General features: G+C 36.9%; 1 protein-coding gene across 1 annotated transcript in view; it reads right to left on the reverse strand.

Moving 5' to 3' along the window:
* Nucleotides 1–12,051, reverse strand: part of ZFPM2 (zinc finger protein, FOG family member 2) — a 456,010-nt gene extending 443,959 nt beyond the window's left edge. The window contains exon 1 of the mRNA XM_088442586.1: nucleotides 11,680–12,051. Coding sequence (XP_088298712.1) covers nucleotides 11,680–11,719 — 40 coding nt within the window. The 5' untranslated portion in view covers nucleotides 11,720–12,051. The remainder of the gene's footprint in view (nucleotides 1–11,679) is intronic.
* Between the last annotated feature and the right edge of the window lie 4,554 nt (nucleotides 12,052–16,605).

Raw genomic sequence — 16,605 nt, forward strand, 5'->3', positions numbered from 1 at the left:
GCCGCGTATGTCTGAAAGGTGCCTACCCGGGAACACATTCCCGGGCAGCTGACTGTTCAATCGACCAGGGAATTTCCTTGGACTTAAGTCCCGGGAAATTACCCTGCTTATATCTGAATGGTGCTACCCGGGAATTTACTATTCCTGGGCTGCACCAAGCAGCTTTTACATTGAGTTGGCAGTGCAGAGCGTCCTATAGGACGCTCAGCGCTGCTGCTTTGAGTTGGCAGAGCAGATGTTCAATGCTGCTGCTTTCAGTTGGCAGCACAGAGCATCCTATTGGACGCTCAGCGCTGCCGCTCACCACCCCCCGCACCGGTGGCTGTGTCACTGTAGATCGCGACACAGAGGACCCCAGCCAGACGCCGGGGACACCCACCAGCGCTGAAGACCGCCAACAGGTCTCTGCCACAGCGGGCTGCCCACACTCCCGCTGGACCACCAGGGCAGTACATTAACAGAAGGGCTTCTATCTCTTCTCCATTGGGGGGGACGGCAAATAGGGGTTAAAACAAATAATTTATTAATAAAATAAAATTGAAAAAAATGTCTGGATTGGCATTGGCCGGCTGCCTGCTGCATTTTGATGACCTCATCACATACCTCCCAACTGTCCTGCTTCATTTTTCTGGGACTGTCCCGCTGTCCCCCCCGTGGACCGCAGTGTCCCGTGGTGGGGGGGAAGTTGGGAGAGCACAAACCGCTGCTCTGCATAGCAGAGTAGTGGGTGTGCAGGAGGAGAACAGATGCTGTTCTCTTCTGTACGGAGAGCCTGAGGTCTGCTCAGCATCTCGGAGAGTGCTGGGCACGCCCCCAAAGTGACGAAGACGGGGGAAGCCGTGAGGCTCCGCCCCATTTTTGGTGGATCCACCCCCTTTTCCAAAAGCCACACCTCCTTTTCAGGCCCTGTCCCTCTTTTCCATTTGAAAATGTTTGGAGGTATGTCATCAGTGGCAGCCAGAGGGGGGATAGGCTAGGAAGGGCAGACGTCATAGGAGAGGCAGGTAATCTAAAAAACCCTGCTCTTGTCTGAAAGGGGTCTACCTGGGAATTTCCCGGGTAGACGCTGTAGTGTGAAAGGGGGCGGTCTCGACCAAATACCCGGGAATTTGCCCAGGACAAATTCCCGGGTCTGAGCTGGAAATTTCCCGGGTCGTATGTCTGAAAGGAGTATAAGGGATCATTAACAAAGCAAAAAGAAAGATCAGCGCAGAAGGCATTTTCTTTCTGTTATTATGCCCTGTCTGTTATTATGCCCTGTCTGTAATTATGCCCTGTCTGTTATTATGCCTTGTCTGTTATGGAACTATGCAGCAAGATGTCATCTTTTGCAAAAAAAAATAAAAAATTTTCCTTTGGAAGATATTCAGATTGAGGGTGAAAGATATTGTTTCCTTAGTTGCAAATCTATAATGCAAAGCAAAGGAACACTATGGGGGGAATTTAATTAGCCGCAACAATTCAGGAATTTATCATGCGCAAAGTTTTTGCATTTTTCGGGCGTGATTTTCTCTTATCACATGTGCGCACCCATTTTTTGTGCAATACAATTACATAATTTGCGATGTGGCATATGCGCGAAAATTCTTCCTGATTTTACCTGCGATAAGTATAGGTGAAACTGGAGAATGATACAGGATAACAATATAGAAGTGTATTTGTGGGCTTAATAAAAGTACAGTATTGGGCTTCTTAATTTGTGCCAAATGGCTGATATATGCATATTTCTAAATCAATCAAATAATGACAGAAAGCAAGTTTTATTGCCAAAATAAATGTGCTTTTAAATTGGGGGGTGCATAAAAATACCTAGAAGTATATATATATATATATATATATATATGTGTCAGTTAAAGACAGTTTTAAAAATACTTTCAAAATACTCCTAACGCCCACCTGCAATCAAAAAACACCTGTCCCATTTATCTAGCACCCCCACATACCTGAGTAACATGAACTAACCCATTTTCCTGCTCTTGGCACTTTTTCACCGCAAAATTGTTGACATGTCATTATTGGCCAAATTAAGCTAATTAAAATAACTATTTTGACCTAATTATTCATTAGAGAGTGTGTCCTAGTGGTTCTGAACCAAGTCCATGATATTTGAAATAGGGATTTTCCCCAACTTTACACCTGCTCAGGAGGTGGTAGAAACTTTTTGCGACTTTATGCTATGGAGAATTCGCACCCTCGAAAACCACGGCTAATAGGATTGCGCTATAAATAAAAATTGGCACGATAAACCGTTTTTTTTTTCACGGAAAAGCAACTTATTGCGGCTAATTGAATTCCCTATATGTTAAAAACTTCTGAGGACTTTATAATAGGCGTTATCTGTAAGCATTTGCTATATATGTGTTCCAGCAGTTACTTAAATCTTGCGGTTCCTCCCATTTTTCAAGGAATAGCTGTAGTGTGTCATCTGTCTACCGACTTCAGGCAGGTTTCAACTTAGTGGCACATATTGCTTTTCATGCTACTCTGTTCAAATGTAATGACTTTGGCTAGACAAGATGGCAGAAGAGGTTGGCTACAGACTGAGGTCTCACTACGGCTGGCCCTCTGAATATGGTATATAGTCTAACTAAACTATAGAGTGTAAGCTTTGTCTGTTTGTTATTACCCAATCTTGTTTCATTACTGTTTTGTTCCCAATTGTACAGTGGAATGGAATAGGCTAGTGCTACAGTATGTAAGTAACCTAATAATAATAATAATAATAATAATAATAATAATAATAATAATAATAATAATAATAAAAAGTGTATTAGAAAACTATTCATTTGATATTTTGAAAAAGCGCCTTTGACAACTAATTTTAAATAACAATGTTTATGACATGTAATTTAATTTAGAATGTCTCAGCTCTAAAACCATTTCTACTCTTTGATTTGATTTTTTTTTTAAAAGGGGCAATTGTTTGATTGATGATGGCAGTAGATTCAGAGACTATTGTCTAGCTGTCAAATGTTAGGTTTAGGCACTAGGGTCGGGAGGTTAGGATCAGGCACCAGGGAGGGAGGGTTAGGGAAAGGAGAGGGGGAGGATTAGGATACTGACCAACAAAGTGTCAGTATTCTAACCCTGTCGGGATGCCAGCGTCGCGATTCTGACCGCCAGTATCCCGAATGCTGGCATCCCATACCCATCCCGATTTTAACACATTTAATGAAGTGGTCGTAATAACTTCTTGTCATTTGGGGCCTTCTGCTCATCATAGGAGCTTGATATAGAAACAGAACACAAGTGGAAAACCAAAGTAATTAGACTAAACAAAATCAAATATGTGAATATCTTGAAAAACAGGAAACCACAATTAACTGAGTCTAAATAAATGAAAGCAGATTACTGAGTTGGAAATCAGTCAGGTGCTCTACTTTAAATGAAATAAATTTGTATATACAAGTAATTAAATAAAAATAATTTTAAAAAGTGCTGACAAGTGAAACAAAAGAAAAGAAAGTCAGGCACTCAGAAACTAATAACATATAAAACAAATAATAACAAAAATAATAATAATACTAAATTTCATGGTAGTCAAGAAAGCAATACCATATTCAGGCTAAGGCCATTTGAACTTATGATGGGTCTGGGCAATGAAATATTGGTAAGCAGCAGTAACATGACCTTTTAGCCCATGCGAGGTGACAACAACAACTCCATAAGGTACAGAATAGATACTCTGGCTAGTAGCGATCATCGGGTAAGCTGACGCTTATTCTTCTAGCAAAGCAGTCATAATCCGGTAAAAAGATAGAAGCTCAATTTTTGCCTTAATCACCCACAGTGTACGGAATCTATATGCTTATATCTCTATCAACAGTTAGAATATAACATTAACTGGAAATAGACCATGTTACAGTACAAATGATTTAGAACCCTGAGCCTTAGCCCTAAAGAAAGCCTTATAGTACTATCATAAGTGATTCATAATAGTAATGAAGATTTTCACCTTTATGAAACAAAGAACTTAGTGCTGCAACATAAGCAGGACTAGTCCTAGTTCTGTTACAAGTACATAGACCAAACATGATTTGTACATAATATATAACATACTGTACCTTGTTAATCTTTTTCTTAGTATCATTTGTAAAACTACAAATATATAAATAAAACAAGAATTGCACATATATATATATGTATATATATATATATACATACATACATGTCTATTTTAATATATATACTTATATATTTTATGCATATACTGTATATGCATTTATATAAATAGTATGTTTAGAAAATAAAAGAATTGAAAATCAATATACATTTCAGACTAATTTGGATAATGTAAAACAATGTATTTTGCCTTCACGTATACCCCGCAGATGGTTTTCATGTTTTTTTCTGTTTCCTTGCCAAGATTCAGTAAATACCATAACTGCCAGACTGTGCTCCATTACTATAACTATAAACCCATCTTTAACCAAAGTAAAATTTTACTATAACTATCTACTCCCCAGCAAGTTCAGTATTGGCTGAATAGTAGTTTTCATTACTATCCAGGTTTCTGTAGTTTAAAATATCATAAAAACCATTGGGATTAAAATATTTCAGTATCTTGAGGGCTAGAAACTTGCAAAATGGGCAAGATGATCAAGGATACTATATAATATTTAATGTAATGATTGGATAGATAACATAAGTAATATTTTATGGAAAACATGAGTACACTATGGGTTAATACAAATGTATTCCAAAATATGAAATGTATATGATAAAAATTAGTTCAAATTAGTTCAAATTTTTTTTTCTCATGGAGAAAATTATAAAATATTGGCGGAAATACATAACAGCTATATGAAAAATATATATTTAAAATGATGATCATTGGTCAGTTCTGACTTAAAGTTTTAAGCTGATTAGCAACCCCCTAAAATAACACAAATTAAAATTTTTGGAAGGAACAACAATAATTAGTATTTGGAGTAGTAAAACTTTTTTAAAAAATATTAACAAAAAATACTTTTCATTTACCTCTTAATTGGTGTTTCATAAAAAAAATATTTTTTAAAAGTTCCTTTCACCATTATGTAATTTCTAAAATTCCCTCTGACAAAAATTAAGTTACCGCCATTTTACTAAGTTTCCGGGTGTAATTATTTAAATCTTCCCTAGCCCTTGCAATTGGAATTCAGTTACTATTTTCAAACAAATAAACAAAATCAATGCAGTTACAGTTCACACTAGATCCCTAAACAGTTCCCACTCTCCATGAAGAGATGAGATAAACTTTCTTTAACCCAAGAGATGAAGTTGCCATGACGATCCCAGACTCCACTTTCTGTATTGATATTTTGCTGATGTAACAACAAATACAACCAGATCTTAGCACTGATAATGGTGATTAATTAATACGAATATTGATCCATACAAGCAAGAGACAAGGCTATTAACTTAAAGCCTGAAAAGTCAATTGTTACCTGTGGCAGAGATACTAACAGCCGATTCTGGAAGACAATAAACAAATGTGTTATCTTTTATGCTAATACCTTGTTAAAGGATGCACAAGATTTTCATATTTATACCCGTTAAAGTCAACAAACAGCTTAATGCAAAAGTTAATTAAAAAAATGTTTTTAAAAAATTAAAAACACCAGAAAAAAAAAATTACTTGAATGGTATATTTAGTTATTAACCACAAAGGTAAATATTAATCAGATCAAAAATGTATAATAATGGGAAAACAAACTCAATTAATGAAAAAAAAAGAATAAGCACATATTAATAATAAATGTATTATGAATAATTAATTAATTAATTAATCATTTCTGCAGTGCTGTACAGAATAAGTGATACATGCAGAGAATGATAACAATGACATAATGTTATCATTTACATAAAAATGAAACAATAAGAATGGGAATCCTGCTCATAGAGCTTACAATCTAATGAAAAACAAATAGAAATGACAGGTGAGGGTTAGAGTGTGTATTGTAAATCAGATTATGGTGCAATATGTTATAATAGTAATAATTATAGTAATACTTACAGTAATAATATTAATCATACTGAATCTGAAAATATAGTTTACACTACCTGCCATTCTACAGCATCTAAGGAAGATGTCCTTCTAGTACAAATTTTCCACAGCTGATAACATCCAGCTTCCCTAATGATCTACTCTGACTGTGATCTTACAGTTTAATGTACTTCTCATATTGGAACATAACTGAAAATTCACTTAATTAAAACCAATATATTAATAATTTTCATAGTTGTGTAAAAATGCACAATACACTAAATATTTTGTATACTTACAAAAAATAACAATTTTTGTGATTCATTTTCAAACTTTCTACCTATATCCCAAAATTATCTTAAGGTCATCCAACAGTATGACCTTTGATTGTCAATATAATCAGCCCCTCAATCGCGGTTGCTGCAGGAATTTGGGGAGGAGACTAGGAATAAATTAACCTAAATTTTATTCCAGGAGGCAGATGATCCAAAAAATTGGCAGTAGCACCACACTGACATCCAAAAGTTTAGGGCATTTTACCAATTTTTATTTAAAATAATCTTAAATTTAAGATTCATTTATTTTATTAGAATTACAGAAATGAGTTTATCTAATTCCTATAAAATTAAAGATAATTGGTAACATAACACCTACCTATGGTTATTAAATAAACATATCTATGCCCAGTAATGTTAAAGTAATTTTCCTGCTTCATTGTTAGTTATTTTTTAGTAAAATAGTGATAAATACTGTGGACAGTTCAGCACCTTTTCAGTTAAAAAAATTACATTTAAATATGAATTCTTTAGAACTTTTTATCTAAGTTTCCACATAATAATTTAAACAGTTGAGGAGAAAAATGCAGAGAAATTAACAGTGCCTTTGATAATCCCCAGAAATAGGGCAACCTTCCAACTTGGGGCGCCAAGTTGTCACATTGTTATAGCAGATTTCTCTGCGGTGCGGCCTTATACAACAATACACAGTGAATCATTTTAATTAAACATAAGATGAATCTTCAGCATGAATTTTAGTTTTCAACTTTTTCTTTCAATTACATTAAAGATTTGTGGTCTACAGGATAATATTCTTGACCACGAAAAATATATATGTCATAAAAACTGCAATTGCTTTTATAGCCTTTAATATAGTGTAGAATAGGATCTCTTAAAATCAGTTGAATTATGGCTTATAATCAAGGAACACGCAGAACACATTTGCCATGAACAGGCAGATTTACACATTTCCTAACACAGACAAAGACTTTTTTTGTGGCATCTATTCAACAGATTCTATTCAATTATCATATTGCTTGTAAAGGGTCCAACCTTATTTTTAAATCAAATTGTTTCAGAGTTGTACAGTTGGCTGCTCTGCTTCCATGCCATCCAGACGCTTGATTTAATTTGTGTAATCGCAGGTGTTTGCCACCTTAGCACTACCAGATGCGATGGGATACATTTTACAAAGTAGCAAATGTACCTCTGAATATGATGGAATAACTAGAAATGGAGACACAAAGAACACCACAATTTGGGCAAAAAATGCCCGCAACCATATGCACTGTTTCAGAGAATTTAAAGATTGCGCAATTGCTAAGACACTAAAAACAGAAAAAGTATACTTTTACCAATAAGTACAACATATTCCAGATATAATGAACCTAAATATCTAATACATACTAAAATATATTTATATTTTACTTTATGTAATATAGGCATTAAATAATACATATATAAGTACCAAAAATGTAAAAATGCATATATAAATATGCATCTATATATGTATAAATTATAGATTATATAGAGACATAAAATATGCGCGCACACATATATATGAGTGTATGTACATATATATATATATACATACACATACATACACACACACGTATATATATATATATATATATATATATATATATATATATATATAGATTTGAACATACATTCATGGATTAAATTAAAGTAAATAACAGGAAGAGCTGGTAAGTAACATTCACCCACTGTACAGTAATATACTTAATGATGAGTCAATTACGATACCCTCAAATTACATTATCAAATAACACTTTATTATTAACAACATTAAGGGAGCTACGTGAAAACTATACAATGATCGTCATAATGTCAGTAAACTAAGTGACATCATTATTTAAAAATATTAAATAAGAATAAAAGCAGATGGTAATAATAACAAAGGGTTACATTCAGTTCTTTAATTGCTGTATACTCATATTCATTTATTCAGTATTTAAGAAGAAATATTTATGCAGTGATTGCCAAATCGTATGATTCTGAAAATCATATTAAATAATTATTCTGTTTTGCAGTGGGTTTTTTTCTAAAAAAACTGTTTAATATCAAATTTCATGTGCAATAAGCAGCGAATCATTATCTTTGTGCTGAATGCTTATTTTAAAGCTTTGGAATGATGTAACACATGGTTGCAGAATTCTGTTTGCCAACAAACAAAAACTATGTCCCTAAGCTCCTCCCACTATTTCTGGACCTCTACACTGCCTTTGTAAATGTCAACTACCTATTAGGAGTTTGGAGACAATATAAAGTACTGTACAGGAAAGTGGTGACTAGCAGTCGCACATCTGCTGAAAAATAAATAAAATCTGCCACTCCTGTCATAAATTTTACACTAAAATTACAGAGCGAAGGACAATCTGGGCAATTTATTGGCATATTGGCAGGGGGTGATAAGGCTAAAAACAACAACAGCTAGCAGCTGGCGCAGGGAGATGGGTTGATAACATTGATAGTGCTCCCACACAAAACACCTCGTTTCCTATCACTGCTTTTTATCAACCTCATATTACAATAATAGCTCATGAGAGAGGTTTTATTTTTCTGGACTGGGAGGGAGTCTTCTACCAGAGGCTTATAATAAAATAAACTACAAAAAAAAATAATATAATCTAAATTTTGGTGACAAAACATGGGGGCAAAATACATAATTTATCACTGCATTATCAGGATATCCAGGCAGCCTAATCAAGGAGCACTGAGTGACTATTTTTTGCCTTATCATCCAAAGTGGTGGAAACGGAGAAGGAATTATCAGGCTTCTGCAGATTGCTGGGCTGGAATTTTAATGGTAATAATCGGGTTTCAGATGGTATATCTTCCCAGTTTATCTTTCCCATTATCTCCCCTTATCTGGCCAGTCATCAGAGCAAATTAATGGTGCTCTTTCAGCTTCGCCTTTTTATCGCTGCCCAGAGAGGACCCAAGGGGAAAGAATAAGCAAAATATTAAAATACTGCATAAATCACAATTTTAGATAGCAGAGAAAGAATGCAGTATGAGAAGAAAAAAACTCTTCCAAACAACCTTTTTGTCCTTTAAAATGACTGTCTCTGGAGTTTCTTGGCACAAACTGACTTTTGTTTTGCTGGGTTAGTTATAATCATCATTAATGGGTCTACCTGCAGCGACGTTTACACTATATACTGTAAGTCACAAATGCTTGCAGTATTGCAAAGGGCCAATGCAAATGTACCATCATGACATCTGTCCAATCTACGTAAATACTTTTAATTGCAGTTAATATCGTACGTTGTTTTGAAAAGATGCTTCCAATACATCCAAATATGAGGTACCAAATTCTGTATGATAAAAAAATGACAATTTCAAAATAAATCAATATGCACATATGATATACGTAGAGATGCAAAAAATATATACGTGTAAGTCTACATCTACATTTAACTACCTATGCATCTAAACATATATATATATATATATATATATACACAGTGTATATATATATTTATATATAAAATACTCCAAATCTATGTTTGCAATACAGTGAAGTTTTTCAAATATGTAATTCAATATTTTTGGGTGTACTTTAATCACAGAGGCCTTGTAAAACTTGCAATAGTTGTTGACAGTTTAATATAATGAGTACATTGAGAGAGTAAGTCCTGAAATGCTACACAGCATTTAATATAGACATATAATACAGTATACATTGACACAATTATGGTGTGCATATTTTATCTAAACTCTTCAATTATTAATGCATTTAAACTCTACATACCCCAGAATATATTAAGTCTATAAAAGGAAAAAATAAAGACACTACTAGAAGTAAAACATATGATAAACTCTACATACATGGCTGTGAGTTCCAATTTTGATCAATAATGCTAATGATATTTGCGAAAACACAGACTTGAGTCTATCAACATTAAGAGTTCAACAATTCAGACATAAAATAGACTGCCTGGTTAACTACACCATATGTGTTTTCCAATTAACAGGCACACTTTTATCTCCAATCATTAGTTGAATAAAAAAAATGAATAAATGAATTAATTGAGGAGATAACAAAGTTCACAACAAGCCAATCAGATGGTCTGTGTTCCAGTAACCAATTAATGCTAATAATGTATTAACAATCAAGTCCCAAACCTTCCAGTGAAATGGCAAGATGGCATAATTAACATACATGCAGTGCAAACAATTATGCACATACCTAGAAATAGAAGGATAATGTATAATAAAAAAACAAACAGTTTTTGTTTACAAAGTTTTTAAAGGCATGATGAGAAGACAAAGTATAACAAAATAATAACACACACAGTTATAGGGACTGAAAAATACTTAACGTTTTTTAAAATTATTAATGTTTTGATTTGAAAACTAATTAGCAGAAATTTGAACTCAAAAAGTTATAACTAAAAAAAAATGTATAATCCTTGCAACAAAATATATACATTGCTGTAAGATGTATATTGCTTAAATAACTAGAGAGTCCATAAAAGTCATCACAAATTAGCTATGCCAGTGCAATTAGAGTGAGAAAAAAATCAATGGAAAATGCTATGAAGCAGCCCAGTAGTGTGACATGAGGATTAGTTGAATACAAGACTGTGCTGATGAAGATGCAAAGTTACAGTGCTGGGAATCGTATCTAATTAATTAATGTTCTTATGTTTCAGAGGTCAGAATAAGAAGGGGAAAAAATTATCTTGCAGTTTATAAAACTATGCAGAGGAGGGGAAAAAGTTTTAAAAAGCTCTTCTTCTGGTATATGAATAGAGGCAATAACCCATCGTTATACCATACACACATTTCAATAAACTACACCAATCATAAAAATAACAGCAATTAAATAAAAAAAGTAATCTGCAAAGTAATAGCTGTAAGCCATGTAATGGTACCACTTTATATGGATAAAAGTAAAAAAAAAAAAAAAAGCTTTAAATTAAATTGGCACACCCATAGAGTGAACACTAAAAATCCTCCAATTGCAGATGCCAAATAAATAAACTTGGGTAAAGTTGTTTTCACTTAAGTGTCAATCCCATAGAGGGGCTATTGCCTGAGCTGACAATAGGCCGGTGACAATAAACACAGTTCTGAGAGTTACAAGTCGGCAGTGATACAAAGTATATCAATTAGGACGTGACCTCTTTGCCTGCACTAACTCAGGTGACAGCTGAGGCCAGATAGAGATTGTGAGTGCTTAATATTGTCCTATGCATGTAATAGTGTCCTATGCATGTTATACTGTCCTATGCATGTAATACTGTCCTATGCATGTTATACTGTCCTATGCATACTGTACCTGCAGCAGGACATACAGGTCTATGGAGTACAGTACTGCTTATAGGGTCAGTCTCTGCTTCCCATGTAACTTCTCCCTATCTCCACACACTCGCGTTCCCCTAATGCACACGCCACAGGGGGACTCACGTTTAATTTGTCGGGGTTTGCTCTGCTTCCTCCGGGACATGCTGCTTTACTTCCTCCAGGTACCCGAGTGACAGATCAATCGCTTTGTTTCATAGAAGAGGCGATCGATGTCTTGTGATTCAAAGTCAAATGATGTGACAGATACACGGGTGGCGTGGAAAGGGAGAGAGGCGGAGAGGGGAGTAGAGTGACTGGATGTGAGGAGTGCAGATTACACTAGACAGGAGGGAAAGTGAGGAGCAAAGGGATGAGAGAGTACAGAGAGAGAGAGAGAGAGAGAGAGAGAGAGAACTGGGATAGGTGGGAGTGAAGGGAGGTAAGGAGTGCAGAGAGAGGGAGAGGTAGAGAGAGAGAGAGACAGAGAGAGAGGGACAGCAAGAGGTGGGAGGGGGGGTCCACTCATGGAGTCCCAGGGTGGGTGCTGCTGCTTCTGCTGCTGCTGCCCATAATCTTCATATTCACTCTCTCTGACTGATTGCTGAATGGGGAGGAGAGGAGAGGTGGAGCAAAATGCACTTTTCCAGGAGGAGGGGAGGGAGATAAGAAATTAGCAGGGAGGAAAAGCCCTTTACAAACTGTCACTAAATAAAAGAGAGAGAGAATGCTCCCAGCAATGCATGTGGCTGAGGGCTGCACGTTTTTGCTCAATGTATTCTGCAGGGTCAATGAAAACTCCTGCACCTTATTTTTCTTTTTTTTATTTTTTTTTGGGGGGGGGGGGCTCTAGCTGTTCCAGCCTGAAGTCAGAGGGGTTGAGTGTAAAAAGTTGGTACATTTTTCTCATTACAGCCCATTTCCTCCTGCTGTGGAGCACACAGATCCTATCTCTCTCTAAGGCTGAGGCTCAATCTAGATGCTGCAGCTCAGTCCACCTGCTACGGCAAAAGGTACAGGACTCAGGAAAGGAAAATACATCTGATAATGTATATAATAATTACATAGTTGCCAGCATTTGGATGGAATTTCCAAGGACATTGGCGCTGAGCAGGTGTATCAGGATCTGCGCTTCTTTAGACAGGCACTTCAGCATGTCATGACCTCTAGATATGATTATAATACAATTTTAATGCATTTTTATATAGCACCCTTCAGAACCTACTGTATGCAATACATTTAACATTTTGAAGCTCTGAGAAAGAAAGCAAACTGCCTATGAAATGCATTGGAATTTGTATTTCTGTTCAAATCCAAACAGCAATGGGGTTAGGAACATTGTTAACAATTGTAAAAGATTTGAACCCATCGGACAGTCATAGCATTGTTAGCATTATAATTAACATTAATGGCTTTATATAATATTAGGGACTTATTATAACTATAGGCACAACCATTTGGTCACCATTCCCAGCCACTGCCCAGAGTTGAGTCACCCTAACTGTATGTAGCCACCTTACGCCTCATTGTATCCAAAGAGATCATTTTTACTTAGGCCCCTGAAGACAATGGAATGGTTTAGTAAAACCTTATACATACTTATTTACCAATCCATCTTGTATATAGATTTAAAAAGCATTCAAACATATAGTTAATGTGGTTCTAACAAATAATCTTGTTGGAGTTAGTTAAGTAATCACTACAACTATATAGATACTATGAATTGTTCTGAGGTATTGTTCATACATTTGTTTCTAATATGTACGTACAAGTAAGGTTATTTAATATATTTAAGTTATAAGTTGTGCAGGGACCCACCATGTTTATGTTATTATATTGTATTGATAAAAAGTTATATTAAAAATAATATATTAGTTCATACTGTATAGTATTTTGCCAAACGTAATTAATCTATAATCAATTCTGAAGCCTTGTATCAATTTTTAATTATGGAAGTGCTGGGGAAATGTATTGACTGATCTTATTTACACCTCTTTCCTATAATGAATAATGTACAATATGTGTGAGCCTAGTAATGTTTACTCAGAGTAAATTTTGAGCATAGAAGTCGCCTGACCCTGTTACAGTTTATTACATTCTGGACTTGTGGTCCAAAAGCCTATTTTTATAAGATGGCTTTACGTAATCAACCTTACATGAACTCTTAAAAAATAACTCATACATATAATGACAGCCCAGATAGCATACTGGTTAGCATAACTGCCTCGCAGCACTGAGGTCATTAGTTAAATTCCAGAGCTTGTTACACCTGTGTGGAGTCTGTATGTTCTCCCTGTGTTTATGTGGGGTTCCTCCGGGTGCTCCGGTTTCCTCCCACACTCCAAAAACGGGTTGGCTGCTCGGGATCCCGGCTGTCAGATTCCCGATGCCAGCATCATGACAAGGTTAGGATACCGACACTTGCCGATCAGTATCCTAACCCTCCCCCTCTCCCTACTCCTAACCCTCTCTTCCCGATGCCTAAACCTAACCTTCCCTCCTAGTGCCTAAACCTAACCTCCCCGCACCCTAAACCTAGCCCTCCCCCTTAGTGCCTAACCCTAACCCTCCCCCTAGTGCCTTAATCCTAACCCCTAACCCTCCCCCCAATCCCAGTGCTTACCGCCGGCGCAGGGATTCTAACATGTGTCGGGATTCCGGCACTGACATTCTAAGCACCGGCATCTCGACTGTTGCTTTTTGACCGGATCGCCAAAAACATACTGGTAGATTAGTTGGCTTCTGAAAAAAATTAACGTGTGTGTATGTGTGTGTGTTAGATACTCCAATGGAGTAGATACTGAAATTAATTACATATATTCTTTGCACAGCGCTGCAGAAATTAGTTTCTCTTAGTACATAAAAAATAATAATGTGTTTGCAGATTGCATTCCCAAAGTGAAAATTACAAATGCATGGTAATACACGTGTGTTCCCAGTGGTGAAGCCAAGTCACCAGGGAGCCAGAGAACATCGCTTAGTAAACCAAACCAAACCAAACCAAAGGAATGAGCAGAGAGTTCATTTTACAGGGGTGAAGCTAGGCTCTACTGTATGTCACCCGAGGCAAATACTCAGCTCGCCGTCCAACTGTAGTCATTATGGACATTCATGGGTCAATCCTATTAGGTGTGAATTGCGAGGTGTGAGTTGCTATTTTCTCTTAGAATTTGCATAGCGAATTCATTTTGCAAACCAATTAGCAACTCGCATTGAACCAATGAGATAGGATGCAGTCAGGAAGCCGGCTTCCCGACTGTCAAATCCCGGCAGGGTACTAATGACAGGTGTCGAAATCCTGACGCCTGTCATTAGACCTATGCTGGGAGATCAACGCCCGGCATACCGAACGAAGGTAAGCCGGGCACCAGGCGCGGACAGCCGCGGGAGGGAGGGTTAGGTTTCAGGGCTCCCTCGGGGACTTAGGGTTAGGAACCTCCCTGGGAGGGTTAGGATTAGGCCAGGAGAAGGAGGGGTTAGGCACCCCCAGGGGGAGGATAGGGTTAGGCACCCCCCCGGGAGACTTAGGTTTAGGCTACGGGGACGGGGGGTTAGGTTTAGGCACTTAGCGGGGGGTTAGCATTAGGCACTAGGGGGGAAGGTTAGGGTTAGGCACCACTAAGGGAGGGTTAAGGTTAGGGGGGTAGGGTTAACATTACTTACCTAAATCCGCTGTTGGGATCTTCACCCCTGCCGGGCTTCCAGTGTCGTGATTTTAACCGGTGGCCATGAGACACCATGCTGAACCCCTTGAACACCCCCCCTAATGACTAATTAGGCAAATGGAAGTTTACAATTAGCTTAATTAGTCCAATAATTACATGTCATTTTTGGGGGTAAAATAAAAAAAAAATTAAAATCACCCCCAAATCAACTATTTCGTTAGTTTAGGCAGCCCAAATTTAACTACAATACTTTTTTAATTGAAAAATAATTGTCTTTTTATAATTTTTTTTACAATTTTTCAAGGTACCCTCACAGTACCCCAAAATCACCTTTTTTTGGCATTTTTCGGTTAAATGGTGTCAAATTAGCCATAGCAATGCTAATTCGACATGCCGACTGTTATAGGTAAACGATAAACCCCTAGCTAATATCCAGTCTTTGCTCATCTCCAAGCTCCTTCTCTGCTTTCACATGTCATCCTTTCCAAACCCTATAATGTTATCTACTCTTTTTGTCCCATTTCCTTGTGTGTCTTTCCTTCTCAACCAACTATAATTCATTCATAACCTTCCATTTTTAATATATCTTGATCAAGTGTAACATTGTCATCTTCCTACATACATGCTGTTATAAAGCTTGAAATAATAATATAAAACAAATATTTGGAGAATACTAAGAGCCTGATTTAGAGTCGCACGCACTTGACCAACTGCTGATGTGTCCGTCCCGCTTGCTAGCGCTCAGAGACACAGAGTAGAATCGGACACACGGTCTGTGGAATACAGTGGGAATTCCTGGGAGGTAACGGGGGTGGCTGAGCAGACAAGGGCGTGACACTGTAAGCGGCTGCTTCCGAAGATGCACAAATGCTCACACAGAAGGCCATACTCACTTGCATTTGGTTGGTACAAGTTTCGATGATGCGTCTGATGGTTAGTATAAAGACAATCTAAGATGGATTTGCACTGCGGCAAGACATTGTAAGTGGGCGTCTCAGTATTCACAAAATCAGCAGCAGCAATAGCATAATGACGCAGACTTGGTTGCAGCAAAAGACACAATCGCATTCGCGCATTTCTTGTTTCTCCCAAATTCTTTGTGCATATGGTATACCTCTTCACTACAATCTGGAGTTTGCTCTACACACATTCCACAGGAATCCTGGGCAATGAATTTCAGTCTTCTCTGTGTGTGTCTATCCCCCTTTTTTTATACCACTTTGTTTGTCTGTCTCAAATTTTGCATGTGCACCTCTGTCTTTGATCTGCTCCTGTTTGCCCCTACTTTGTATTTGCATGTCTACGTCTCTGCATTGTGGAAGTCTGTTTTTTCTTCCACTCTCTTTGTGATTCTGGCTGTCTCCCTTTACCACTCTTATACTGTATT

Source organism: Taudactylus pleione, unplaced genomic scaffold, assembly GCF_031769625.1.
Source record: "Taudactylus pleione unplaced genomic scaffold, aTauple2 ptg000314l, whole genome shotgun sequence".
Lineage (NCBI taxonomy): Eukaryota > Metazoa > Chordata > Amphibia > Anura > Myobatrachidae > Taudactylus > Taudactylus pleione.